At 32.1% G+C, this 25,332-nt stretch overlaps 1 protein-coding gene across 1 annotated transcript in view; it reads right to left on the bottom strand.

Moving 5' to 3' along the window:
* The window catches only part of LOC140450847 (disintegrin and metalloproteinase domain-containing protein 10-like), a 942,961-nt gene that overhangs the window by 649,573 nt on the left and 268,056 nt on the right, over nucleotides 1-25,332 (bottom strand). The window contains exon 2 of the mRNA XM_072544529.1: nucleotides 22,460-22,607. Within this exon, the coding sequence (XP_072400630.1) occupies nucleotides 22,460-22,607 (148 nt within the window). The remainder of the gene's footprint in view (nucleotides 1-22,459; nucleotides 22,608-25,332) is intronic.

The raw sequence follows: 25,332 nt of genomic DNA, 5'->3' as shown, positions 1-25,332 counted from the left end.
TCTGACTTGTCGTAGTATGGGCAAAATAATATACTAAGAAAATTGTCTTAGAAATAAATTAGTGTATCACGCGACGAAACTATTTTAAGTAGATTTTATGGTTCTTACACTGCCGTGACAACAACATACCAGATTTTACAGACAAGAGGTGGACATTAAATCCACTAATTGACCAAATAAAAATACAAAGTCTCCAACATTTAAAACCAAAATAAAGCATATGTTATGATTAAACAATGGTAAGGAACAAATTTATTAAGGACGAAATCCATGAGGAACCCAGTTACATATACCAATAGAAGTTTGGGAAACTTTCAGCCCCATTGATATAAATGATATGACGAATTGACCCTGAAATTTAAAAATTTAACTGTGAAACATAAACTTACTATGTTTTCTAAGAGAGAATATGTATACAGAAACAAGTACTATATGAAAAGATGAGATACCTAAGCCAAATTTATTTTCCAACAAAAAGGTCATGATCAAAACACCGACAGGACCGTTCGAACATTCAATTTGTCAAGAATAGAGTGTTTTAGTTGTTCGCTGGAAAGACAATTCAATTGTATCAATTGCGTCGAATACTTTTTGGAATCCCTTCTTACAAAGACTGTTAAAAGACTTTATAGTTGAAAAAGGTGGTCTAAGTTTCATGCCCATCTAGTTCTCCTAATCACAATGGGAAAATGAAAGGAGTAGACAGAATGGGCAAAACATAATTCTCCACTGAATTTTAATAAGAAGCTGTTAAGACTATTATCATCTGTTTTCATAAATTGTCGGTGCGTATATCGATGTCGCTTGATATATTAGAAAACAAAGTGGAGCCTCATAAGCCAGCTTAATATTAGGTGGAAACTGGTACAACTTTGTTTCAACAGATACAAAAGTGCACCAAAGGTGTTCATCAGTCCATCAGCAGGGTTATCGAATATACGACTCAATTAACTAAACCACTGTATTTAAAAAATGAAAACCAGAAAAAAAGAACATAAGTAGGGATAAAGAATTAAGCCGAAAAAAACAGCGATAAAAACAAAATGTACAAAATTCAACGTAGGAATATGCTTCCATTGTTTTAAGGAGTACCACACAGTTTTGTAATTCAAATAATTTTATATTGAATCAAAAAACAATATAATTACATTTTTACCGAACATATAAGCAAAACGATTATTACTAATAACTGTCAACTTGTTGTAATGTTTATCCAAAACAGCTTAGCGTCTCCATATGGTCACTAGGCCCAACGTAATCGCTAATAATTATATATTATTTATTATATTTTTCTAATTAATATAATAAATCAATTAAGATTGGTAGAGCTAAATTTTTTTGAGACAGAATAAATCGAATATATTATGTAATGTAATATGAATAAAATTACAAGTAACAAAGAAAAATAATTTGTTTAATCTGTATTTAGAGCAGAATTTTTTAGGTGAAAATCAAAATATCAAAGTAGTTTTAATCATAAATATGTTTTATTTCGATAAAAATAATAGTTGATTAAAACAGATAGAAAAAACTATTTTTTCAAATCCTATCTTTATTTATCTTGACTGATAATCTGACAGAAATAATTTTAACGTTTGTGTTTTAGTGTTTTATGCACATACGGTATGACTTCTTAGGTTTTTCAAGGTATTTCTTCATTTTTTACTTCATTTGATAATTTTTGGCTTCTGCGCTGTGTTCTTTGATCTGTTAAGTTGACATTTCTCACATTATCATACAGGATGTCCAGAAACTCTCCTGACAAACGAAGACCGGAGATTCCACAGATAATTTTAAGACAATTTAACCCAATTCACCTAGTCCGAAAATGCTTCCTAAGAGAGCTAGGGCTTTTTGAAGATGATAGCTTGTAATTCGTTTTTTTTTTTCTTCAATATCTTCAGAACGCTTCAAGTTAGAAAAACGAAAACTGGTACGATTACTCCGTTTTGGACAGGTCAACGGTTATTTTAACGCAGAACTTTTTTGTCTTAATCTTTTAAGTATTCCTAATGGTAGGTTATTGAATTTTCAGTTATTCTAGTACTAACAGGTACTCCTACCTTAAGTCGGTAGGATACACCGTTTTCTAGATTAATTTTTTTTACAATTTTTCGGCATGAAAGTTAAATTAACAGGTACCTTAATTAATTTTATAAATTATCTTTAGTTTTAATCAAAAATCAAATTAAAACAAAATTTTATTTAAAGGGCGTAATAGAGCGTAATAAAACTATTTATTACGATGGAACGAAACTAACACAAAAGAACAAGTGTCAAAAGAAGATAGTTACAAAACATGCTTGATATTGATGACCATTAGTCTCTATTCATTAAGTTTCCCTCTTGCTTAGAGAACGCCGAATTCGTGCAAAAATTTCAAAGTTATTTCTAAATACGTTGCAAGTATTTTGTATCCTTAGCTAGAGTTGTGCACGATTTTGTATCGCAATGAAATAAACAAATGCTTTTATGGATCCCCAAACACCTTGCTGGCCAAGCAACTGGGCTGCCACGTCAAATCCAATGTACATTCCTGCTAAAGTATTCCGGACAGCGGTCATGTAAAACCATAAGGTTTGGTGAGTATTTAAAGGCACATCATCTAACGAATCATAAAAAACATTTTGCAAGAAATATAAATAATCAGCACAATTTGAACCACTAGGCAATTCCACAATTAAGTAGATAATCGTGAACTACTCCTATTCAAACGTTTATGCTAAACATATGCTGCATCCATTATGCACATCAAAAATTCTATTTTTGTGAATGTAGCTTTTTCGCAAAACAAAATGTATCGGAAAAAATCTTCATTTTGATTTTTCTGATTTTGTAACCATCTAGCGAATTCTCCTCGAACAGGAAAATCTCCATGTAGCAGTGCGTGTACCTTTGTAAAATAAAAAGGATATGAATTTTTGTTGTGTAAGATATTTCCTATGGAAGATTTTGAAATTGTGGGATACATTGCAGATAGTCTTCGAACGCTAATTTCTGGATTTTTTCCAACTTCCATTAAAATAACATCTTTATGTGCTACTGTGAAATCATCATGCCCCTTCTTTCATTATTTTTTGGGACCACTGAACCCGTTTTTGTTAATCATTGATGAAGATCTGTCAATGTTGAGTAAGTAGGATCACGATTGGAACATTTTTCAGGGTATCTACGTTGTGCTGATCAAGCGTTACACCTCATTTCGCCATAAACTAAAGCATATCACCGTATTCCTCATTAGTAAAAACCATTTTGGTTGAATTGAAATTATTATATTTGAATGTCAAAACGTAAAAAAAACTAAAAGATAAACTTCACGAACTGACCACAATTTGACAATGAAAAACGTAAGTTATACTTCTGTTGGCAGGTCACGGCCAACTAGTGCAAAAAATATTAATTTAACTTTCATGACCAAAAAAACAAAAAATTTTTAAATCGATTTTTCTAGAAAACGGTATATCCTATCGACTTAGAGTAAGAGTACATTTTAGTACTAGAATAACTGAAAATATAATAATCTAGTATCAAAAATGCTTAAAAGGTAAAGACAAAAAAGTTATGCGTTAAAATAAACGTTGACCTACCCAAAACGGAGTTCTGATGCGTTCTGAAGGTATTAAAAAAACTAATTACAAGGCGCCAGTGTCAAAGAACTCTATATCCTTAGGAAGCATTTTCGGACTAGTTGAATTGCATTAAATCGTCTTAATTCACTTTAAACTGATTTTAAAAATTTTTATCGCTTTCCAAAAGTAACTAAAAACGTAAAAAACAAAAATCGTCGTCTGGTATTTACCGGAGTCGACAATCAACTTTTATTAGTGTACTCAAGCCGGAGTTTATTACTTCGAAATGCAGCCCCAGCTTCCCACCTCCCACTAATATGTAAAAGGCGTTCTTCACACAACCAAAAGCGGGAAATGTGCCTTTATGGCCGCGTTTATTGATATTACCAAAAAACGATTTGAATATTTTGGCACTGAAATTTTTATTGAGAAAGTTCGAAAGACACAGGGCTCCTAATCGGAGAGAAAAGTTAGTAATGGAAAGAATAAAGGGAGTAAAAGGTATTGAGAATAGTATAAAAATGAAGTTCTAACATTATCACCTTTTTTGAAGGGAAAATATTGAAATGTATAAGTGTATATATATATATATATATATATATATATATATATATATAAATATATATATACACTTATATACGCGTCAGAGGTGCGCCAAGCAATTAATTAGCTAATTAATTAATTAATTAAACCTATTTAAATGATGCAATTATGATTATTTTTACATAGCATAACAACTCTCCAGGATATCTTGAAAATTTATTTAGATGGTGTATTTAGTAATTTTAATTTTATCTTTGGCTGATAAAATGAATCATAACAATATATATATATATATATATATATATATATATATATATATATATATATATATATATATGTATATACGTATTTCTGACTATTAGTCATCTTCAGTACGGTGCAGCCAAGCTAGAAAAGAAGCATATTAACTTGGGAAAGTACCACTACAGGAGCAATGCTACCAATTTGTGACATTCGAGTCAGTAGACCCTGATGGTTTCCAGGGCAACAACTAACAATAACCACGGAGGAAGCTACAGCTACCTGGGGAAAGGATGCCAAACGTTGAAACGTTTAAAACAAATGGAAAAGGATAATGCGAGTGAATAATAAAAGTAAAATGTAATGACATGTCTCGCAAAAGAGAAAACTTAAAAACCATTGATATAACTTTTTTGGTTTTCTGTTCTGCGAGACATGCCATTACATTTTACTACTTTTATTATTCACTCGCATTATCTTTTCTCTCTATATATATATATATATATATATATATATATATATATATATATATATATATATTTAATATAACTTTTAACTTTATAAACGCTACATGCTTGTTATTTTTCTTTTAATAATTATTTTACTTCACTTTCTTTTAATTTTATTCATTTATTAACTTTGTCTTTTATTTTACTTTATTTATTCTAAAAATAGGTTGCTGTTCAACTGAGCCCTTCGATCAACTTTCTATTTACTAAATATTCTGTCATCTAAATTCCAATTTGCAGACCCTATTATGTTCTATGAGGTAATAGAACATATATAAATTTCTATGGTACATTTCATTCGAAAAAGTATACCTATCATTTGTCAACTCTGCTGTCATGTCATTTCAAATAAAGAGATGGATGATATTTATTAGTTTTTATATTGTCTCTTGCTTATTTAAGCTGGACTCTCTACTAAAAATTAAGTTTAAATTGTTAAAACTTCTCTGGGGTAAGTTAAATTTAATAGCTAATCTAAATAATATCTGTCTTTTTATAATTTCATTTTTTATAAATACATATCTAACCTCAACCTTCGTGTCTTCTTTTCAAACCATGTGCTGTTAGTATATTTAATATAATTTAACTAATTAATCTAATAATAAATATATTTATTTAATCTCTACAAATTTGCTATTTGTTATTTAATAATGTAATTATTTTTAATTTTAAGATGACAGGGAAATATTTTAAAACATATGGAGTTACTAACACAAGGTTAATTTTTCAAATTTTTTTTTCGACATGATTTTTGTCCACCTTTTTTGGTGAAGAATTTCACAGCACATGGTTGGCCATGCAAAATTAACTGCAACTCGCATTAACCTTTTTCTTGTTGTTTGAAATGTTCTAAACGTTTGGCATTCCTTTTCCTAGGTAGCTTAGCTTCCTCCGTGGATGTGTTAGTTGTTGCTCTGTAAACCTCAGAGTCTTCTAACATTATTGCTACAAATTGGTCGCATTGCTCCTGTAGTGATCCTTTCCTAAGTTAATATGCTGCCTTTCTAACTTGGCTGCAACCTTGACTTCCATCTTATACCACATTTTATTATATTTTTTTTTCCTTTCTTACGAACTATGCCGATATCTTTTACCTTTATTTTACTATCAACTCGCATTAACCTTTTTCCTAAATATATATATATATATATATATATATATATACTTATATATATATATATATATATATATATATATATATATATATATATATATTATTGTGATATTTAAAGTCTTGGTGCGCCAAGCAATAATTAGCTAATTAATTTTTTTGATTAATTAAAATTATTTAAATGATATGATTATGACTCTATCACAATTTTTAATTCTTTTATCTCAGGGTTAAATTCGTGCTTCAATATCTATGCTATTACATGTGAAAGGTAAGGTCCAGAGAATACCGGAATAATAAAAAACACATATGATCTAACACTATATATTGAAATAAAAATAATGAAATAATTCACACTCAAAAGTTTTCAATAAACAAATCTCATATAATGATTCTCAAAATTGTGTTCTACGTACGTGAACAATCAAAATTAATGGTACAAACAATATTAATTGAAATCTCAAAATCCCAAACTATTCTAACTCTCCTAATCAAAATATTTATATCCTTTCTAAATTAAGTGTAAAAATTGTGTTATCAATAAAAGAAAAAACTGCAGAAAACAAAAATATCTCTCTCTGATGATGAGTGGTCCAAATCCTTGTTCCTTGTAGACTATATTATCTCCTCTCAAACGCTCCCTATGTAATCAGCAATCTTACAACAGATTGTTGCAAGTATATCGTCCTTAATGATCGCCTTCAAAAGCACAAATCATTCAAATTATGATAGCCTTTCTCCTCTCGATAAACTGAATCTCTCGTTGGCCCGAGTGAAAAATGACTCTTGGAATATCTTCTCTTTACGATAAACTGAATCTTTCGTTGGCCTGAACAGTGACTCTTGGAATATAAGTAGAAAAATATGACTTACAATATTTTGTTGCTTCAGCTTCTGTCAGATACACTAACTCCACAAAAACTCACTAACATTCAACACTACTGCTTGCTACTTCTCGGAAATCGCCAGAGAACAATTACTGTTCGTCTTACAGACTTGGAAAACCAACTGATTATCCTTCCTCTCTCCTCAATCTCGCTAAACTTTTTCCTACATACTTATCCCACCTTTTTCAATCTCCGCCAATCAAAACTCGTCACAATTCCCCCATTTTTTCATTTCGATAACAAACAAATTTTTACCTATAATTATAAAATTTCCTAAAACTTATTTACAAATAATATTTTCTATAATTCTTAAAAACTAACAAAAACCTCTTTCTAAAATCTCTTCTATTTGTCTCTAATCACTGCATTAATGTATTTTGGAAAACCCCGTTCAATTGTCTTTGGATTTCACTTAAAATTATGCGGGTCACTCAAGTATAACAAAGAAATAATTTATGCAAAGCTTACATTTTGTTTAGTACAGGTAATCCAAGAATTTAATAACTTTCCTTCTTCGAAATGTTTGTTGGATATTATCCTACTTATCTGAATTATTTTAATGTTTTTGAACTTTGAAATATTTTTAAACAAACCAATATTTTTCTCGATTTTACATATCATAACAATATATTTATATTTGATTATGAGATAAATCCAAATTTTATTTAATTACAATAATTGAATGCCATCAATATTTTTAATATGATGATGATGATGTAAAATATATTGAATTATACGGCGTAACTTCAAATGAATTTTTATTGTATATAAAATGTTCCATTCTAAAAATAAATGCAAAATGCACCCTGTTTCAAACTGAGAAACAAATTATCCACTCAGAACACGAGAAAAAAAGGAGAAATAATAATAAACAACGGTTTTCAAGACAACTTCGTTATCTGGCTACCTGCTTTTCACAAATTAAAACTTTAAACTTTTCGGTATTCAAAGCTGTAAAAAAGTTACGGCTACATCAAAAAGTAGTTAGTTAACTCAGCCAAGTTGAATTTAGTTTCTGGAGTGGAAAGTTTTCGGGATTTTTCTTTTTAAAGACTTTGTTAAAATATATAATGACTTTATAGACGTATGTTCGGCGTTTTCAGGTTGTTTGAAAATATATTGTTTGATGTAAATGTCAAATATGAGAGAGCGACTAATAATTTTTTCGTCAAACGTTGGGGATATTGTTAGTATTTATAAAACATACTGCAAAAAACTCTGGTTATTTTCAAATTAGATTAAAGTAACAAAATCCAAAAAATCCTTTTTTATACATAAAACTTTCAAACTTTAAACTAGGTGAAAAGTGATTGTCTGCCAATATAGCGTCTTGGTTAGTTTTCAGTTTAACGAGATTGAAAATTCTGCGGTATGCCCTCAGAAAGTCCAGAGTTAGCGCGGCCAAAACCTAGATCGGGTGGTAATAGATCGTTGACATGGCAACAAAAAATAAGATTTTAGTTTGAACTTCTCGTCAAAGGTTTTTTAGATCAATTGTCAATATATATTTTAAAACGTTCTATTTAACGCAGAAAAACGAAGAACTGGGTCGGACTCTAAAGCATCTAAATTTGTAGGAAGAATAAATATTAGACTTTTTGATGTCCGTAGACATCAAAAATGTCTAAGGGACACAAAGTTTTTTTCTCATAATATATACATCAATTTTAATTTGATTTTAAAAAGTGACGTAAGTCTATGAGATAATCAAAGAAAAGTTAAGAAGTGCACTAATTTAATGTAAATTTTAAACATAAAAGTCAATATCAAACATAAAGATCTAACAAAAAATGTGTTTAATATTATGAATCCTTCAGCAGCCTTATTTACAGTTTAACAGTTCCTTGGCATTCTTAAAATTAAATGATCAATTTTGTCTTAAGGCAATAGAATCCATTCTTCTTTAAGAAGATCTTGAACCCATACATGCTCGATGGGATGAGGATCTGGCGTTTGTCCTGGTCACGGTAAAAGTGTATTATCATCATTATGAAACCAATCTCTTACTGTTTCTACAGTATATGACCTTGAATTATCCTGCATGTAACGCAAAACAGTACCTGCAGCAGTGGCAAATAAAAGAACAACAGGTTCTACGACACGAACAATATATTGAGATTGATTCAAAGTGCCTTCTACAAAATCCCGAACAAATCGATGATGAAAAATTATTCTAGCTACATCATAACTTGTAGACCACTATATAGACAAACACCATGTATATGCCTAAGTCTCTTATTTCGACCAGGTTCTCTCCAAAACCCCACTCTTCTTTAATTAGGATAGAGACAAAATCTTGCTTCATGCTTGAATAACTCAGAACTCCATTCTTGTAAGCCCCACTGCACATGTTCTTGTGCCCACCTTAATCTAAGTCCACGATTTCCATGACATACCATGGGAACCCATCTGGCGTGTAAATGGGTTCCTCAAGGATTATCGATTCCTCGAGGTTTGTTTACATACAGTAATATTGTGGGTATTTTCTAAGGTCACATAGAGTTCTCGTGCAGTTATATGCATATTTCGACGAGCTAATCCTACCACTTACCGATTCTGTCGAAGAGTAGTTTTACGTTGACGACCCCATGTTTTTCAGCGACATTACTAAGTTGTTCATATTGACGCCACAATCTCGAAATCATGCTCCTAGACACGTCTAAATGACGTACAACATTAGCTTCTTAAAGACGGTCCGATGGTCCATGACTATGGATGCATTTAAAAATCTTGCTTTAGCAAAATTTTAAAGTAAATATAGACTATCTTTAAAATTTGAAGCACTATTTCTATATAATTTAAAGCAATTAATCGTACGAAGTTGAGGCGCTGTCACTTTTGCCCTAATAAAACAGTGCAATTGACAGATTAATTTACATGGCATATCTTTATTTGAAGAGAACAAGTTTTTAAATCAAATGGATCGTATTACCAAAAAAAGCTTTTAATTTTTAATTGACAAAAGTGGAATAATAAAGGTGTCCATTACACACTTTTGATGTGTATATGTACTAGTGCCAAAGAGTTTTATTTTAGAATTTTTAAAACAACCAACGTGTACGTATTTGGACCAACCCATTATATCCGTAGAGCCTAGAGATCGTAGAACATTTGTTAATTTTGGGGAAATTTTACTGAAACATATGTTTGAATTACTGTTAATGACCGCGGAGATTTAAATGATGATGACGATGATTTTGAATAGGCACATGCGAAGCAAGATTTATAGAGAAAAAATCACCAGCGGTATGATTACAAATTTTCACAGCGCTATCGTTCAGGAATTCCTGTTCTTTAAATGTTTTAAATAACTGTTTCCTGTTTTAATATAACTCTATAGGTCTGTTACTGTAGTTAAACTATAAGAAAAGCAATATGTTTCTCATTTGCCATTAACCCGAGATCTTTCAAACTCAGCTGCGTTAAATATGTTTAGGAATAACATTATATCCATACCTTAAAGCTATTCAGCTGTGAATGTACTGCCTGTACAGCCTGACAATAGAATAAGACAGGGAAATTCCCTAAGTCCTCTATTGTTCAATGTTATTATGGATAAAATAATAAAGAAAGTAAGAACTAAAAAAGGATACCAAATGGGAGAAAAACTACTTAAAATAATCTGCTATGTAGACGACGAAATAAAACTCTTTCAAAGTGAAGATGGCTTACAACGTATGCTGCACAATTTAATATAACCGCCGAAAATTTAACATGTTCCCAAAAATAGACCAAATGCATGATTATAACAGCAAATCTACTAAGATGTAAATTGGAGCTGGTGTTGCCGAGAGGGGGCATTTGGGTCTGTAGGACCCATCGCCGGCTCTTCGGGCTTCTTCATATCCCCGGAATTGGATCGGGTATTCACCATCTTTGGTTTGTCGCTGGTAGAAAGGTTAAATACCACCGCTGTTATAAATAACAGTTCCAGTGACAAATATCTGTTATAGGTACCGGTTCCAAGGAACAGTTACAAAGTAACAGAGCAAAAATGGAAAACAGATAGGTAAAAATGATCTAAGTATTCCTTGACTTACGGAAGGAATAACTTAGTAAACAAGTAAATTAAATGGTATAAAAATATAATGCAAAGAAAAATGTTTCTAAGTGTTCCTTGACTTACGGAAGAAACAACTTAGGATAGAAATATAGATAAATGAAATATGTAAATGTGAGAGTAAAATATGGAAATATTTCTAAGTGTTTCTTGACTTACGGAAGAAACGACTTAGAGTGGAAAAATAAAATACTCAAAATATAAAACGAGAAATGCAAAAATGAAACTGATTATAGAAATATATCTAAGTGTTTCTTGACTTACGGAAGAAACAATTTACAACAGAAAATAAACAAGAGAATCAAATATAGTAAAATAAATGCACAAATATTTATAAGTGTTTCTGGACTTACGGAAGAAACAACTTAGCATAAAATAGCATAAATTGCATAAACTTAGCATAAAATAGAAAATGAAAGAAACAAATGTATTAAGTATTTTCTTAACTTAAGAAAGAAAATATCTTAGATAAAATATCGGAAATAATAATGCAACAACGATTATGAAAATATTTCTAAGAGTTCTTTGACTTACCGGAAAAAACTACTTAGACAAAGTACAAATCAAAATATAAAATAGAAAAAAGCAAGATAAATATTTCTAAGTGTTCTTAACTTACGGAAGAACAACTTAGACACAAAATACAAGAAAAATAACAATCAGTACATGAACAAATATAGATCAATGTAATATCCTAACCTGAAAAGGTCTGAATATACAATAATGCTAAAATAAAAAGGTATACAGAAAATCAGAAATAAAACAATAACTTAGTTGGAACAATAATAGCACCGACTAGGTCTACAGTAGAAGAGGCAAGCCCGACTGATCGATGAGAGAAAATCTACCTGCTTTTATGTAAAACAAATACTTTGTTTTACGTAGCGAAAGTGGAATTTCCCTGCATCGAATCAATTAGAAATTTGGATTTGGCCAAACTTGGAATTCCCAAGTATTTTGACCGATATCCAAATTCCTTGATGCGTCCGGCGCGGCTGTCAGCTTCCGGCTGACACGCCTCCGGAGGACACTGGAAGGTCGCATAAAAGAAAAAGTCGTGAAGTTTAAATATCTAGGCATCACATTATCTAGCTACAGAAAACTCGAAACAGAAGTGAAAGATCAAGTGAATAGAGCAAATGGAGCAGTAAGTTAATTGAATGAAACAATACAGAAAAATATCTGACTTGACTTATATCGGGCAGAGCTAGAAGTACAGATATACAACGTATATGCAAGGTGAAGAACATGAAACATTGGGTAAGAGATAGAGAAGTAGAATGGATGTATCATATAAGGCGAATAACAACAAACACAGCAGTAAAGATGCCAATAGGTGGTTCCCAATAGGATAAGGAAAGACCTCAAAAACGATGGAACGACAACTTACTTAAGGCAAACAGTCATGTCTATATAAAAAGAAGAAGCAGAAGATTAGTTTTATGGGTTACTTTAAAAAACAAAGTGTATGTAAATCTGTCGCAGAGTATCCAAGAACTGAAAGACAGAATTACAGAAGAAATAGCAATAATTTCTCCGGAAACGATTAGCAAAGTCGTAAATGATTTTTTATTCAGAATGAATTTCTATTTCCAAAGACAATGTGGTCATATTGAACACCATCCTTATTTTTTTTTTCTTTAGGTGCTTTCAGATTATACAGCAATATAATTACAAAATAAAAATAATTTTCCTAATTTCTAAGATTGTAAGATATGCATTTAAACATAGGCATATTATCCGTAGATCGCAGAAACTGTACACTTGGCAAGGTTTAAAATATAAAATTTCAAATCGCTGGTCCATCTAATATACATAACCAACACTTTTATACTATATCATACGGTGGGTAACAGATATCTGTATGTTTCCATATGTTACGCGAGCACTGTAAAACACTAGGTAAATATACGAAGAAAATTTGTAGAGATATTTTTACAGACAATGAGATTTAAAATTGTGTTTGACTCCTGTGACAAGTAAGTAGAATTTTGGGATGACTTTCCACATCTGCTATTTTCAACTTCTGCTAGCAGTTTCTTCCATTTATCTTGTTTAGTCTCGAAGCCGGGAAAAATTGGCTACAAGTAGCGTACAATAAAAAACAATGGAAAGGAAGACTTGAAGAGGCTTATGTTCAGATGTGGACGTGAATGGCTAGACGAAGAAGAAGAAGAAGAAGTCTCGAAGCCAATGTGTGTTCTTGGCATTGCGTTTACCACCTGCTATAAATTTACTACCTATCATATTCCAATATATGGAATATATTCACAAAAAACCAATATATTGGTTTATTGTGAATAAAATTTGTATCTTATTTCCAAAAAAAATCAGTGCTATGACTACCTGGTCAAAGGTCCATTTTTAATTGTAAAAAAATATTTGTTATAATATTTTTTATTTTTTTTTTTATATAGGTATTCCGCTGTTGCTAAAAAGACGTTACTAATGTTTTTAATGAAAATACTCAAAGTCTCCTCAGAAAAAAATTTAAAATCCGTAGTATTAAATCAGTAAAGAACAATCTTAAAAATTAATGTACCATCTAAAACGTTATGGTATGAACAGAGAGGAAAATTTTACCCCTACGGCATAATTTGTCAAAATAAGATGTGATAAATTTTAATTTAATAAATTCCACAGCAAATGTGACAGTTTGGATGACTGGGCAATTTCTTTGTTTGTCGCGGTTTCTTTTTATACGGAATTCTGGCATAAGATAGCTCAGGACAGGACTAAATTGGTTGTATGTTTAAATTTAACGTTTTATAAAAATATTAAATGCAGAATTTTAATCGATTTTTCATTCAGTTTAGATTTTCTATTAGTAAGAAAATTATTGAGAGAGAAACTACAAGAAGAATATACCAAGGCTGGCCTAGATATTAACCTCGCGAAAACAGAGTACCTATCTACAAGTGAAGAAGACATAGAAGATCTACAGATTGATGACAACGTAACAATCAAAGGAAAGGATAAATTCAAATACCTGGGGTTTATAATCACGAAAAAGGCAACACCAGAGGAAGAAATTACACAAAGATTAGGACAAACAAGAACAGCAATTCGACAACTTAACTCAGTATGGTGGGATAGACACCTAAATATGAAGACAAAAACACAGATTTATAAAACATTAGTGCGAAGTATTATGACATATGGGGCTGAAAATTGGATCATAAACAAGAAAAACAGCAGTAAGATAGTAGCAACAGAGTTGGAATGCCTGCCAAGATGCTGCAGAGTAACAAGAATGGATAGGAGAAGTAATGACGAAATAAAGCAAAGAACATCAATAGAAACATACATGGACATGTAAGAAGAACTAGCGACAGCAGATGGATGAAGAGAATAACCGAATGGACCCCCATAGGAAGGAGGAAAAGAGGACGACCCCGAAAATCCTGGAGGAACGAAGTAGACGACGCCATGAGTAAGAGAGGCCTAAACGATGGAGAATGGAACAACAGAGAGAGATGGAAACGGTTGAGCGAGGGAAGGCAGTGAATACTGTAGAATCCCTAATATATATATATATATATATATATATATATATATATATATATATATATATATATATATATATATATATATATATATATATATATATATATTATTGAGAGAACGAAGAGATATATACATTTAGGTACAACAATAAATGTCAAATGTGACCATTCTTTGGATATCAGATGTAGAATAGAAAACTGAAGATCGTCCTTTTGTAGGATGTCGCAGTTATGACCTTAATACAAGATGAAAGTTCAGCTACTTAAAACCTTTTTTGTTTTTCAGCGCCAGACTGCCTTTTGCCTCTACAAAAAATTAAGCCTTTTTAAATGTCTCTATACAGATGGATATTCAAAACTCCTTGTGGTCAATAAGGAAGGCTTATTAAAAATTTTAACACTAAAATAATATAACAATATCTAAACCATCTCATGCGAAATCACAACAGATGCAATGTTCTAAAGCTATTTTCTTGTGACGTTTCAATTAATTTACTTTATTTTTATTGGGAATTAATCACAATTTTATTTTAAAAGCCCTTAAAGTATGTAACATGGAACAGAAGAATGAGAGAAACACCAACATTAGAATAAAGAGAAGGAATCGGAGAAATAGTGAGAGATAGAGCCATAAATGGGGATAAATGCAGCGATTGAAAGAGGTGTAGATCGAATTGCGGGATGCGGCAGAACCAGAATAAAATTGCTTTAACTGCTCTATAACAAAATATGGCATTCCAAATACTGGCCTGACGACTGGACAACATCTAGAGTAACCGAAATATATAAAAAGGCAGCTTACGTAAATGCGACATTTATAGAACCATATTCCATATCTCACATACCAGCAAAATAATACATGTCATAAATGTGAGACTGAAAACTTTCCTCTAAAGAAAAATACTCCGAGAGTAAAGTAGATTTACCAAGGCAGAAGTACCGAGAACACTTCTGAACAAATAACAGAAAAATCTGGGAAATTCAATATTCCACTTTACATCGTTTTATAGATTATCGCAAAGCGTACGACAGGGTCATATAGCAACACTTATGGCAGATATTAGGAGAAGTAGGCGTACCATAACACTTAATTTCCTCATAACTGTACTATACGAACACATTACTGGAAAAGTGTGACGCGTAGCTGTGACACCAGACTCAGTAAAACACAAGTTTACTCTAAATAAAAATATATTCAAAATAAATAATAAAATAAAATTAATTACTAGGATGCTAGAAAAGTTGAAATAGCAGGACAATGTATTGGTCAGTATCCAAACATCAAGAAAACGGATGAGAATGACGTATAACAAAACCATTCAATATTTAGTCTAGGTTAGAGGTAACCAATGTATTGGTCAGTATCCAAACATCAAGAAAACGGATGAGAATGACGTATAACAAGACTAATCAATATTTAGTCTAGGTTAGAGGTAGCCGAAGCGATCACTGTTCATACGGACGAGAAATGGAAAGGGACCATTCAATACTTGTTTACCGACGGGTAGGATAATGTGGCCTTAGACAAATACTCCAAGACCCTGGTTAGGAGCTCTTACCAGATCAGTACTCTAGCTTGAACTTCCGGCGCGGTTGGTCTTTCGTCAATACCTAAAGGTCCAGGTTGGAGTTTTCTGCTAATATCTACGCTGTTTTTATCTTTGCCGGTGTCACATCTAAAGAGCTCATCGAATGGTAGTGGTAGGCAACGGTAGGAGTGCATGCGTATAGAGGTGGCAAGCCAGCGGCTAGAGCTGGCGATGCCATTGTTACAAAAGTTAAAGTGCTTGACACACTCTCATCATCACATCAATTCTATCCAGAACAAGGGGTAAGACCAGAATATAGACTGCCTCCACAATTATTTAATAAATATGAGGAGCATCATATGACAAGAGGGCTTAAATCATGGGAAAAGAGCATCTCAATAAATGGCTGAAAAATAAACAGCATACGTTTTGCAGATGATACAGCACTTCTTGCAAATAGTCAAGAAGGGTTATTTGATCTCATACCTGATTGAAAATAAAAGTCAAATATTTGGTCTGCAGTTTAACATATTAAAGACAAAGATCATGAAAGTGTATAGACCACATTACAATCAGCCCACGATTACATAACCACGATTGACCGTTGTGACCTCATACTTATATCTGGTATTATTAATCACAAACACAAGATCATTATAGGAAGAAATAAAACGTAGATGTGATCTAGCAAAAGTCGCCGTAGAAAAGATGGCCAAAATATGAAAGGACACTCTAAAAATGAGGTTGACCAACTGCTTAATATACTCAGTGACATTAGAAGTGTTACACCTAGAAAGAATAAATTCTTGAACTTAATTTTTTGGCAACAGAATAAAAGCATTTAAAACATGCTATTATAACAATGTTAATGTTTTATCTTTTCTACTTTTGGTAAAAATAAAGTTTTACCTTTAACTTTTTTTGTGAAGATACCGATTTGTAAAAACCGGTTTGTATAGAAATTTTTAGTTATTATTCCTCAGTCTAATTGTATTTAGTGTAAGAAAATGCCTCGAGTTCGAAGACATCAAAATTACCACTATGTAAGCGATTTTGACAGGGGCAGAATTATTGCGTATAGAGATATGGGTTTGTCGTATCGCGAAATAGGCCGTCGCGTAAATTGTACGGCAATGACGGTTATGCGTGGTTGTTGTGTGTGGACAAACTAAGGTAGAGAAACAAGAAGAAGACCTACTAGTCAACCGAGGCGTACCACAGAGAGTCAAGATAGGCGCTTTAGATTACTTGCTCTGCGAGACCGTTATGCTACTACGCGTCAAATTGCTGACCAATGGTTTGGAGTAGTAGGTAGACCTGTTAGTATGCGTACAATATATCGTCGCAATCGAGCCTTTGGACTGGTTACATTCCGTCCACGACTAGTGCTTCCTTTGACTGCGGATCACTGTCATCAACGTTTGAATTTGTGCAGAGAACGGCAGCATTGGGTGGCAGAATGGCGTAATGTAGCATTCAGCGGTGAATCAAGATGCTGTTTAGGAACGCATGATGGTAGTAGGATAGTAAGACGCCGCCGTGGAGAGCGACAAGATATCCGGTTTGCTGTTGAGAGACATGTACACAGGACAGTTGGAGTAATGGTTTGGGAGGCTATTGCCTATGACAGCCGATCACCATTTGTGTTTATTCGAGGCAATATGACAGCTGCGCGTTATGTTGATGACATCTTACAAACCACTTTACTGCCGTATCTCGACGGCCGTCGAGACGTCCTTTTTCAGCAAGAGAACGCGCATCCCCATATTGCTCGTCAAACTATGGACTTTCTCCAAGAAGCTGGCGTTAATGTTTTGCCGTGGCCACCCCGTGGTCTGGATTTAAATCCTATCGAACATGTATGGGATACGATGGGAAGGAGACTGTCCACTTTGTACCATCCTCCACAGACTCTCGCACAGTTAATACATAAAGTTCAAGTTGCTTGGAACGAGGTGCCACAAGCAGACATCGATCATCTTATTTTGTCAATGCCTAGATGTATACAGGAGTGTATTCAGCTACGGGGTCGCCAAACACATTATTAATTTTTTTTTTGATTACTTGTTAAAAAAAATTCTTGACAACGTTATCGTTTCATTCTTGATGTAAATCTACCATGTTGCCAAAAAATTCAGTTTAAGAAATTATTCCTTCTGGGTGTAACACTTTTAATGTCACTGAGTATATTTTCAATACTGACAAACAGATATGATTCTTGGACCCTTTGGAAGACAAACCAAAAAAAGAAAGATAGACTTCACGAAAATGTTCTGCTGGAGAAGAAACAGGACAAATAATTCAATTTTAAATAAGCTGGTCAGCAAACGGCTCTCCAGAAAAGTCCATATTCAGCAATAAAATACTAAAATACAACTACTAAAAAATTAATTAATATTCGGCAACTTGGTTTTTATTCATTTTAAAATGCTCTTTCCATTTTTGTTGATACTGTTTTTATTTCAGTCGCTGTTAATTTACAGCTTTTTATTTATTTTTTTTTAGATATCTTCTTCCTTTATTTTTCTTCTCTGTATATAACGTCTATTACAACTTGCCTCATTAAATTGTTCAAATTAAACTATCCTAAAAAAGCAGTTAATTAATATTACGAGAATAAAAAGAAAACAATAACTATCTTTATACCGATTAATTTCAAATTCTATAATTATGATTTCGTCGATATTATGACTTGAATGCCTTGCTATACTTGACAACTCTTACTTCAACTTATTTGAAAATGTTTTAGATCGTCGAATTTTAATGGAAATTTAGTCACGATATTATTTCTTATGCCTTTGAGAGTACTGAAAAACGAAATCAAGGAGAGGAAATATGTGAAAACTGTCAAATTTCCTAGGGAAATCTGCATTAAAATATAAAAAATTTTTTCTCAAGAAAATCGCATGTCGACTATTTTCTCCCCTATGCCATTTTACGAATATGTAGTGTAGTATTGTTTCCATTTTTAAAAATTTTGTTAAAAGCGTTACTGGTGTCATTAACTACGACCTATATTATATTCGCCTAACAGAAAAGTAGAATATCAACACTACGGACGCGTGATATATTCATTCCCAAAATCTAGAGATGCTGAAGAGGTATCTCCTTGTTACAAAATCACTTATACTGTAACTGATCATATACAAAAGCGTATCAAAAGTAACAAGTAGAAACTCACAAGTAACGACAATCTACACCTCTAAATATCTAAACAAAGACGCATAATTTGCAGTTTTAACAGATCTGGATTCAGTAATCCTTACGAATCACATTTATGTCTGTTGAATTTAATTATATAAATATAATTTTTACTTTTAATAGCTATATATATATATATATATATATATATATATATATATATATATATATATATATATATATATATATATATGTGTGTGTGTGTGTGTGTTGATATAATTATAGTGTTATTTAAATAAACTTAGAACTGTGAACATTTTTAAGGTGTTTGCTGTTTTCTCTCAACTGAAGTAAGTAAATTTAATATTATTTTGACTCTATTATAATAATTGTTATGATGATAAAAGGGTTGCAAGTGTCAGTCCATAATTGAAAAGATATATTAAAAAGGTCAATACTCACAATCTACTATTTACTTTCAAAGTTTTACAGAAGCGATCAGTTTCGAGGCTTTCAATATTTGCCTCATCCTCAGGCCCAGCAAAGAGATTGTTTTGTTAAAAACCAATAATATAGATATCGCCAATAAGAAGTTTTCCGCTTACATCCAGGGTACTGTCTGTCTTCATATTTTCCTTATGACACTATCATTGTAGTGAGGTGATATGTAGATCATTATATACGTATGTAACTAAAAGGTATAAAAGGTCTTACTAAGTAAAGAGCTTTAGGTCTTTACCTTGTAAGAACCTGTGAAAAAAACAACAAAAAAGGACATAATACTGCATAATATGTGATTTTCCATCTTCCACAATTTTTCAAACTATATAAAGTCCGGATGTGGCAGCTTATACTGTATGTGTATTTGTCTTTAACTACTTTTAATTTTGTTACAAACCAGAAGATAATCCTACCTTTTTAATAATAAAAAAAACTTTGACAACAACAACATATATAATGATCAACATATCAGCTCGCTACAATAGATAGAGTCATAAAGGAAAAGATGAAGACAGACAGTACCCTGGATGTAAGCGGAAAACTTCTTATTGCCGATATCTATATTATTGTTTTTTAACAAAACAAACTTTTTGCTTTGCCTGAGGATGAGGCAAATATTGTAAGCCTCGAAATCGGTCGCTTCTGTAACACCTTGAAAATAAAGATTTTGAGTATTGACCTTTTTAATATATCTGTTCAATTATCTATTATCTAATATTTTATTAGAATATTAGCCTGTATGTAATATTTTGCAAGTTTGTATACACAGTCACTAAAACAAATTAATATGTCGGACACGGATTCTGCCGATGAACTCGTAAACATACCTTTAACTCCCCCCCCAAAAAGAGATTGAAAAAAGACCATTTAAGCGTAAACGTTAAAGAAATAATTTTAAACGTGTATAAACACGAGTTAAAAGAAAATCTGGCGTTAATATTGTCCGCTGTTGAGAAAAGAGTAGCCGATAAAGTTGGAGTATCGGATAGTTCTGTGTTTAAAGTTATTAGAGCGATAAGAAGAATAGTGCATCAATTCTTTTTTAGAAATGAAATTCCCACGATAGATAGAGTTCTACAACAGGTCAACGACGACCCAATCTACCTGATTTCAAACGTACTACTTTTTACAAGCTTTTGAAAAAACTTCAATTCAAATTTGAAAAACGTGGCAGGAACACTATGCTTACAGACAGATATGACCTTGTAATCTGGACAAGAGAATTTTTAAGGCAGATAAAAGATTATAGGAATGGCAATCGTAAAATATATTATTTAGATGAGACTTGGATTAACGCCGGTCATACTAAATGAAAAACATGGATTGATAAGTCAGTCACCTCATCAAGACAAGCATTTTTGGATGAACTCTCGACAGGTCTGAAAAATCCATCACGTAATTCCTGGACCCCGTTGTCTAAATATTTTTCCTAGCAGGATGGCTTATAGAAGGGCATATCTGGATTCATTTCGCATAATGTGTCCAAAGTACTGTAACTTTCGAGATTTTATGGTGGTCAGTACCTCTCGGTTCTCCTTCATTCTTCTGAGAACCTCCTCATTGATGACTCGGTCAGTCCACGGGATTTTAAGTATTCTCTGATACAGCCACATCTCAAATGCTTCCAATTTTCTGCACATATCTTCGTTCAAGGTCCACGAATCAACGCCATAAAAAAGAACAGATTAGACGTAGCATCGCAGCATTCTTACTTTTATAGCAAGAGAGAGGTTGTGGCTCTTGAAGAAGGCCCCCATCAGGTTGAAGAGGGATCTAGCTTTTGATGTGGAAATGAGTAGCAATTATAAATAAAAGATACGAAATTATTCGAAATTACATAAACAAAATGGAATATTTTAAAAATAAAAAACTGTATAAATATGTAATGTTAATAAGTCAGTGTCCGTGATTCCGTCCTTCATTATACCTAAAAGTTTGTTAGTTTTCACGATAAGAAACCTGCAAAAAAGCCATAATGTCATGTCGTGAAAACAAAAATTTGCCATGGAAAAGTTGCGGAAAATAAGGAAAATTCGATTTTTAGAAAAAAGAACCCGTTTCAACTCCGTTTTAAATTTCCGTTTTTTTTTGCTTATCTCGTACGATATTTTCAGTAGGTACTTAAAAAGGTAAAAGGAATAAAATCGTGGTTGAACTTCGTATTGAAATCCGACGGTCTATTCGTTTTTTGATCAATTTAAACATATTTATCGACTAGAAAATCTTCCTACGCCCCCGGAAATTTAAGTTATAAGCTTAAACGAGAAAACGCAAAATCTAAAATCCCTCTCTGTTAATCTCCTGCGAGATTGTGGAAAAAGGATGACAACCAAACAGGAGATTGATGATTGTTATTTAAGCCATGTAAATAGCTAACAAGGACTAAAGTCTTGTATTAGGTTTCCAATTAAGATGATGATACGCGAGACGTTTTACAAAAACGGAAAATGAGGCGGCCTTGGAGAAAAATTAGTTATACATTTTAGGATATTGCAAATAAATTAATAAAATATTACAGTGATAAACTGTATGTGTTGCTAAGGGAATTATTTCGCACATACGGTGAAGATATTCTTCAAGAATTAAGAGTAATATACAGGTGTTACACGTAGACAGCACATTGGACTTATCTGTAAAAGTAAATGAATTTGAGTTGCACTTTTATAGATCTGAAATATTAGGAGCATGCAATCACTTTCGGATTATATAAGAAGTCATTATCCATTTTTTTAACTGATCACCCTATATTATTATATTTTAGATTTTTCGTAAAATTTTTAACATTACATTTAATAACGTTTAATATTACGTAGTATTTATCAAAAACCCTATATATCTGATTTATAGCAATATTTAGACCTACCTGTTATGCCCTCGTATGTCTAACCGAAGTGGATATCGGCCTCTCTCGCTTCCCGAACTTCTTCGAACGCGTATATGTTGCGAAACTAACGATTGCGGATCGTACTGCGCCGGCTCGTAGTGCCGAATCCACGAATTCAAGTTGAAATCTGTAACCAAAAAAGCGTTGTTTAGTATAACAAAAAAATTAGTTGGTATCTAGTTAAATATATTTTTATATTATTTCATAAATAAAAGTACCTGTTGTATATTAAGGATCACCAACATTAGAATTACCATTGTACTAATCCTTGAAAAACGAAGAGTTAATATTTTTGTCATTTTTTAATATTATTATTTAAAAAGCATGAATATAGCAGTGAAAATTGTATACTGTATTATTTTTATTATGCATCTTGTCATCTTTCTTTACTGAAATTTTGCTTCTTCATTTTAAGATTTTGTATTCTTTTATCTATTTAATTATTTGTATTCTTTTATCTATTTAATTATTACTTCTCAATTTCTAAATCACCGTATACATATACCTATGGACTGTATTTTGGATATTTGTTTCTAAGCTTCACTTCTCACACCACTAAATTGCAGAACATATTTATGTGCTATATATTTTGTCGTAATACATTGATCATCATTAAAAAGAAAATACTGACTGTATCGAACTGTTTCATGACTTTGTACACTTGGCGCATCTTTATTTCCTTTTTCTTTTAATGGATTTAATATTTCTAAGAGTTAGTATATCTTAAATATTGCGAAAATAGAGTAAACTGGCAAATAATGTTGTCGACTTCAAACTCTGTTTGAACCCTTCTATCCGTTGTACGGTTAACGTACCTACAGGGATATCTCTTTTTCAAAAATATTTTACAATATTTTGTTTATAATTAAATAAGGATTACTAAGGACTAAATTTATTACAAGGATTACAATGCAAATTGAGTGTTTCTAAATCCATAATTTTTATGGCTGCACCCGTATTAAGTTTTACTGATGATGGTTTAATATGGTAACGGGTAGATACTCATCTATGATCCTGATAGGTGACAGATATACATTAGGAATGCGCACCTTGTAACCGTTTCAAAGGATTTAAAAGAAAATCATTATAAATTTCGATTATTTTTTTTTTAAATAAAACTAGTAACCCCATCTATCTGTCAAGTACCTACCTGTAGCCGACTCAAGGATTCTTCTGTAATTCCCAAATATATCCGGTAGATGAGCCTATTCATCAACTTGTCACTCACGCCCAATTTCCAGAGAGCGCAAGAATAGCGTTTCGCTCTTTTCTGTTAAGACCGTCCAATCGTTAAGACGTGTTTCCAAAGTGGGTCTCAATTTAGAGGTGAGCTAATAAATCCTTTTCTTGTCCATATTTCAGATAGATATTTATTTTTTTAGACCCTTATTGGAGAGGCTATAATGCTGACTTATTTCTAATACTTGTCTCAAGATAGTATTGGTATGGAGTTATTCCAGATCATGGCCCAGTAGCGGTATCTTTTTATGGAATACCTAACCCCTCTTATCTAGGATGGTGATGGCTTGATATCGGATGTAGCCGAATCAATGGTTTATTTGGTGACTGATTAAATAAGAAAAGAAACAGAGCAGATTAAGGTTGTACCAATTTTTATTATACCTACTTTCAAGACAACAGAAATGATTATGAACTCAAAAAAATGAAAATATAGTGAAGTGATCTAATTTTATTTAAAGGTTTATTTTCTCTATTATTTATAGTTGATAAATAACTATATTATTTTTAATGTAAACAAATTTCGCAATTTGGGGTTAATATATATATTCATTTTCTTTATAACTAATTCTTAATTTAATACGATACAAAGTTTTTTTTTTGTTTATGATAATGTAAACATAAAATAATAATTTGGTATCCCTTTGGGATGACGTAACTTTTAATGTTTTCTTTTTGTTCATTACTAAGAAATAATAAAGAGTAGTTTTCTTGTAAACTTTCAATAAATCTTAATTTTTTTTTGCTCTTCCCCTTCGAGGATAAACCAGGGGTGGCGTCCAATAATAAATTATAATTTCATATTATCTAATTGTGCTTGGATTTAAGATACGATATAATTTCTATATGTTTATGAAAACCCCGCCCAACACTCTTCGACAACGAGCGATTCTGGCCTTGTATATATCATTGTAGCACGGCAGTGTTACAACCTGCCTACGCGAGCTTTGGTTTATCTTCCAATACCATACAGGGGAAACCATGATCCTACCCTGAGTCCATCCAAACCTATTATTTCCCTCCCAGTACAGATCCTCAGTCCCTGGATGCATTTACTAATACCGACCCCAGATTTTGATGATTTTGACAAACGAGCAGGAACAATGGTTCTCCGAAGAATAGGGGGTTGAGACGCCGGACCTACTACCGGACACTCGGACACATCATTATGTAAAAAACAATCCAACACAGCCTCGGGATTTTGACGGAAACAAAGATATAAGAATTAGACAAAAATAGGACTATAAGAATAGAAATGTGGAATATACAAGAAATCACAACGGAACGAAACGAAATACTGTCATAAATCAAAAGACTAGACAAAAAAAAGATCCAAAAGAGAAAATTATAGGGAAATATACACATAATATATGGAATAGAGTCTCCAAATATGAAAGAGCGGAGTCTATATTAATAAAAATAAATGGAGAGAACACATACAAGATGACCAGTAGTAAACGAACGAATAATGGAAAATAGGATGAACATATTTGGACAACCAACTATAATTTCTGGAGTATATGCAATGACTAGCAATGTGACGATAAGGGAAAAGAAAGATTTTTTAACACACTAAAAGATTTATTAGATAAGGCAAAAGGAAAAAAAAGATA

This window comes from Diabrotica undecimpunctata, chromosome 1, assembly GCF_040954645.1.
Source record: "Diabrotica undecimpunctata isolate CICGRU chromosome 1, icDiaUnde3, whole genome shotgun sequence".
Taxonomy (NCBI): Eukaryota; Metazoa; Arthropoda; class Insecta; order Coleoptera; family Chrysomelidae; genus Diabrotica; species Diabrotica undecimpunctata.
This window is presented reverse-complemented; position numbering and strand designations above follow the sequence as displayed.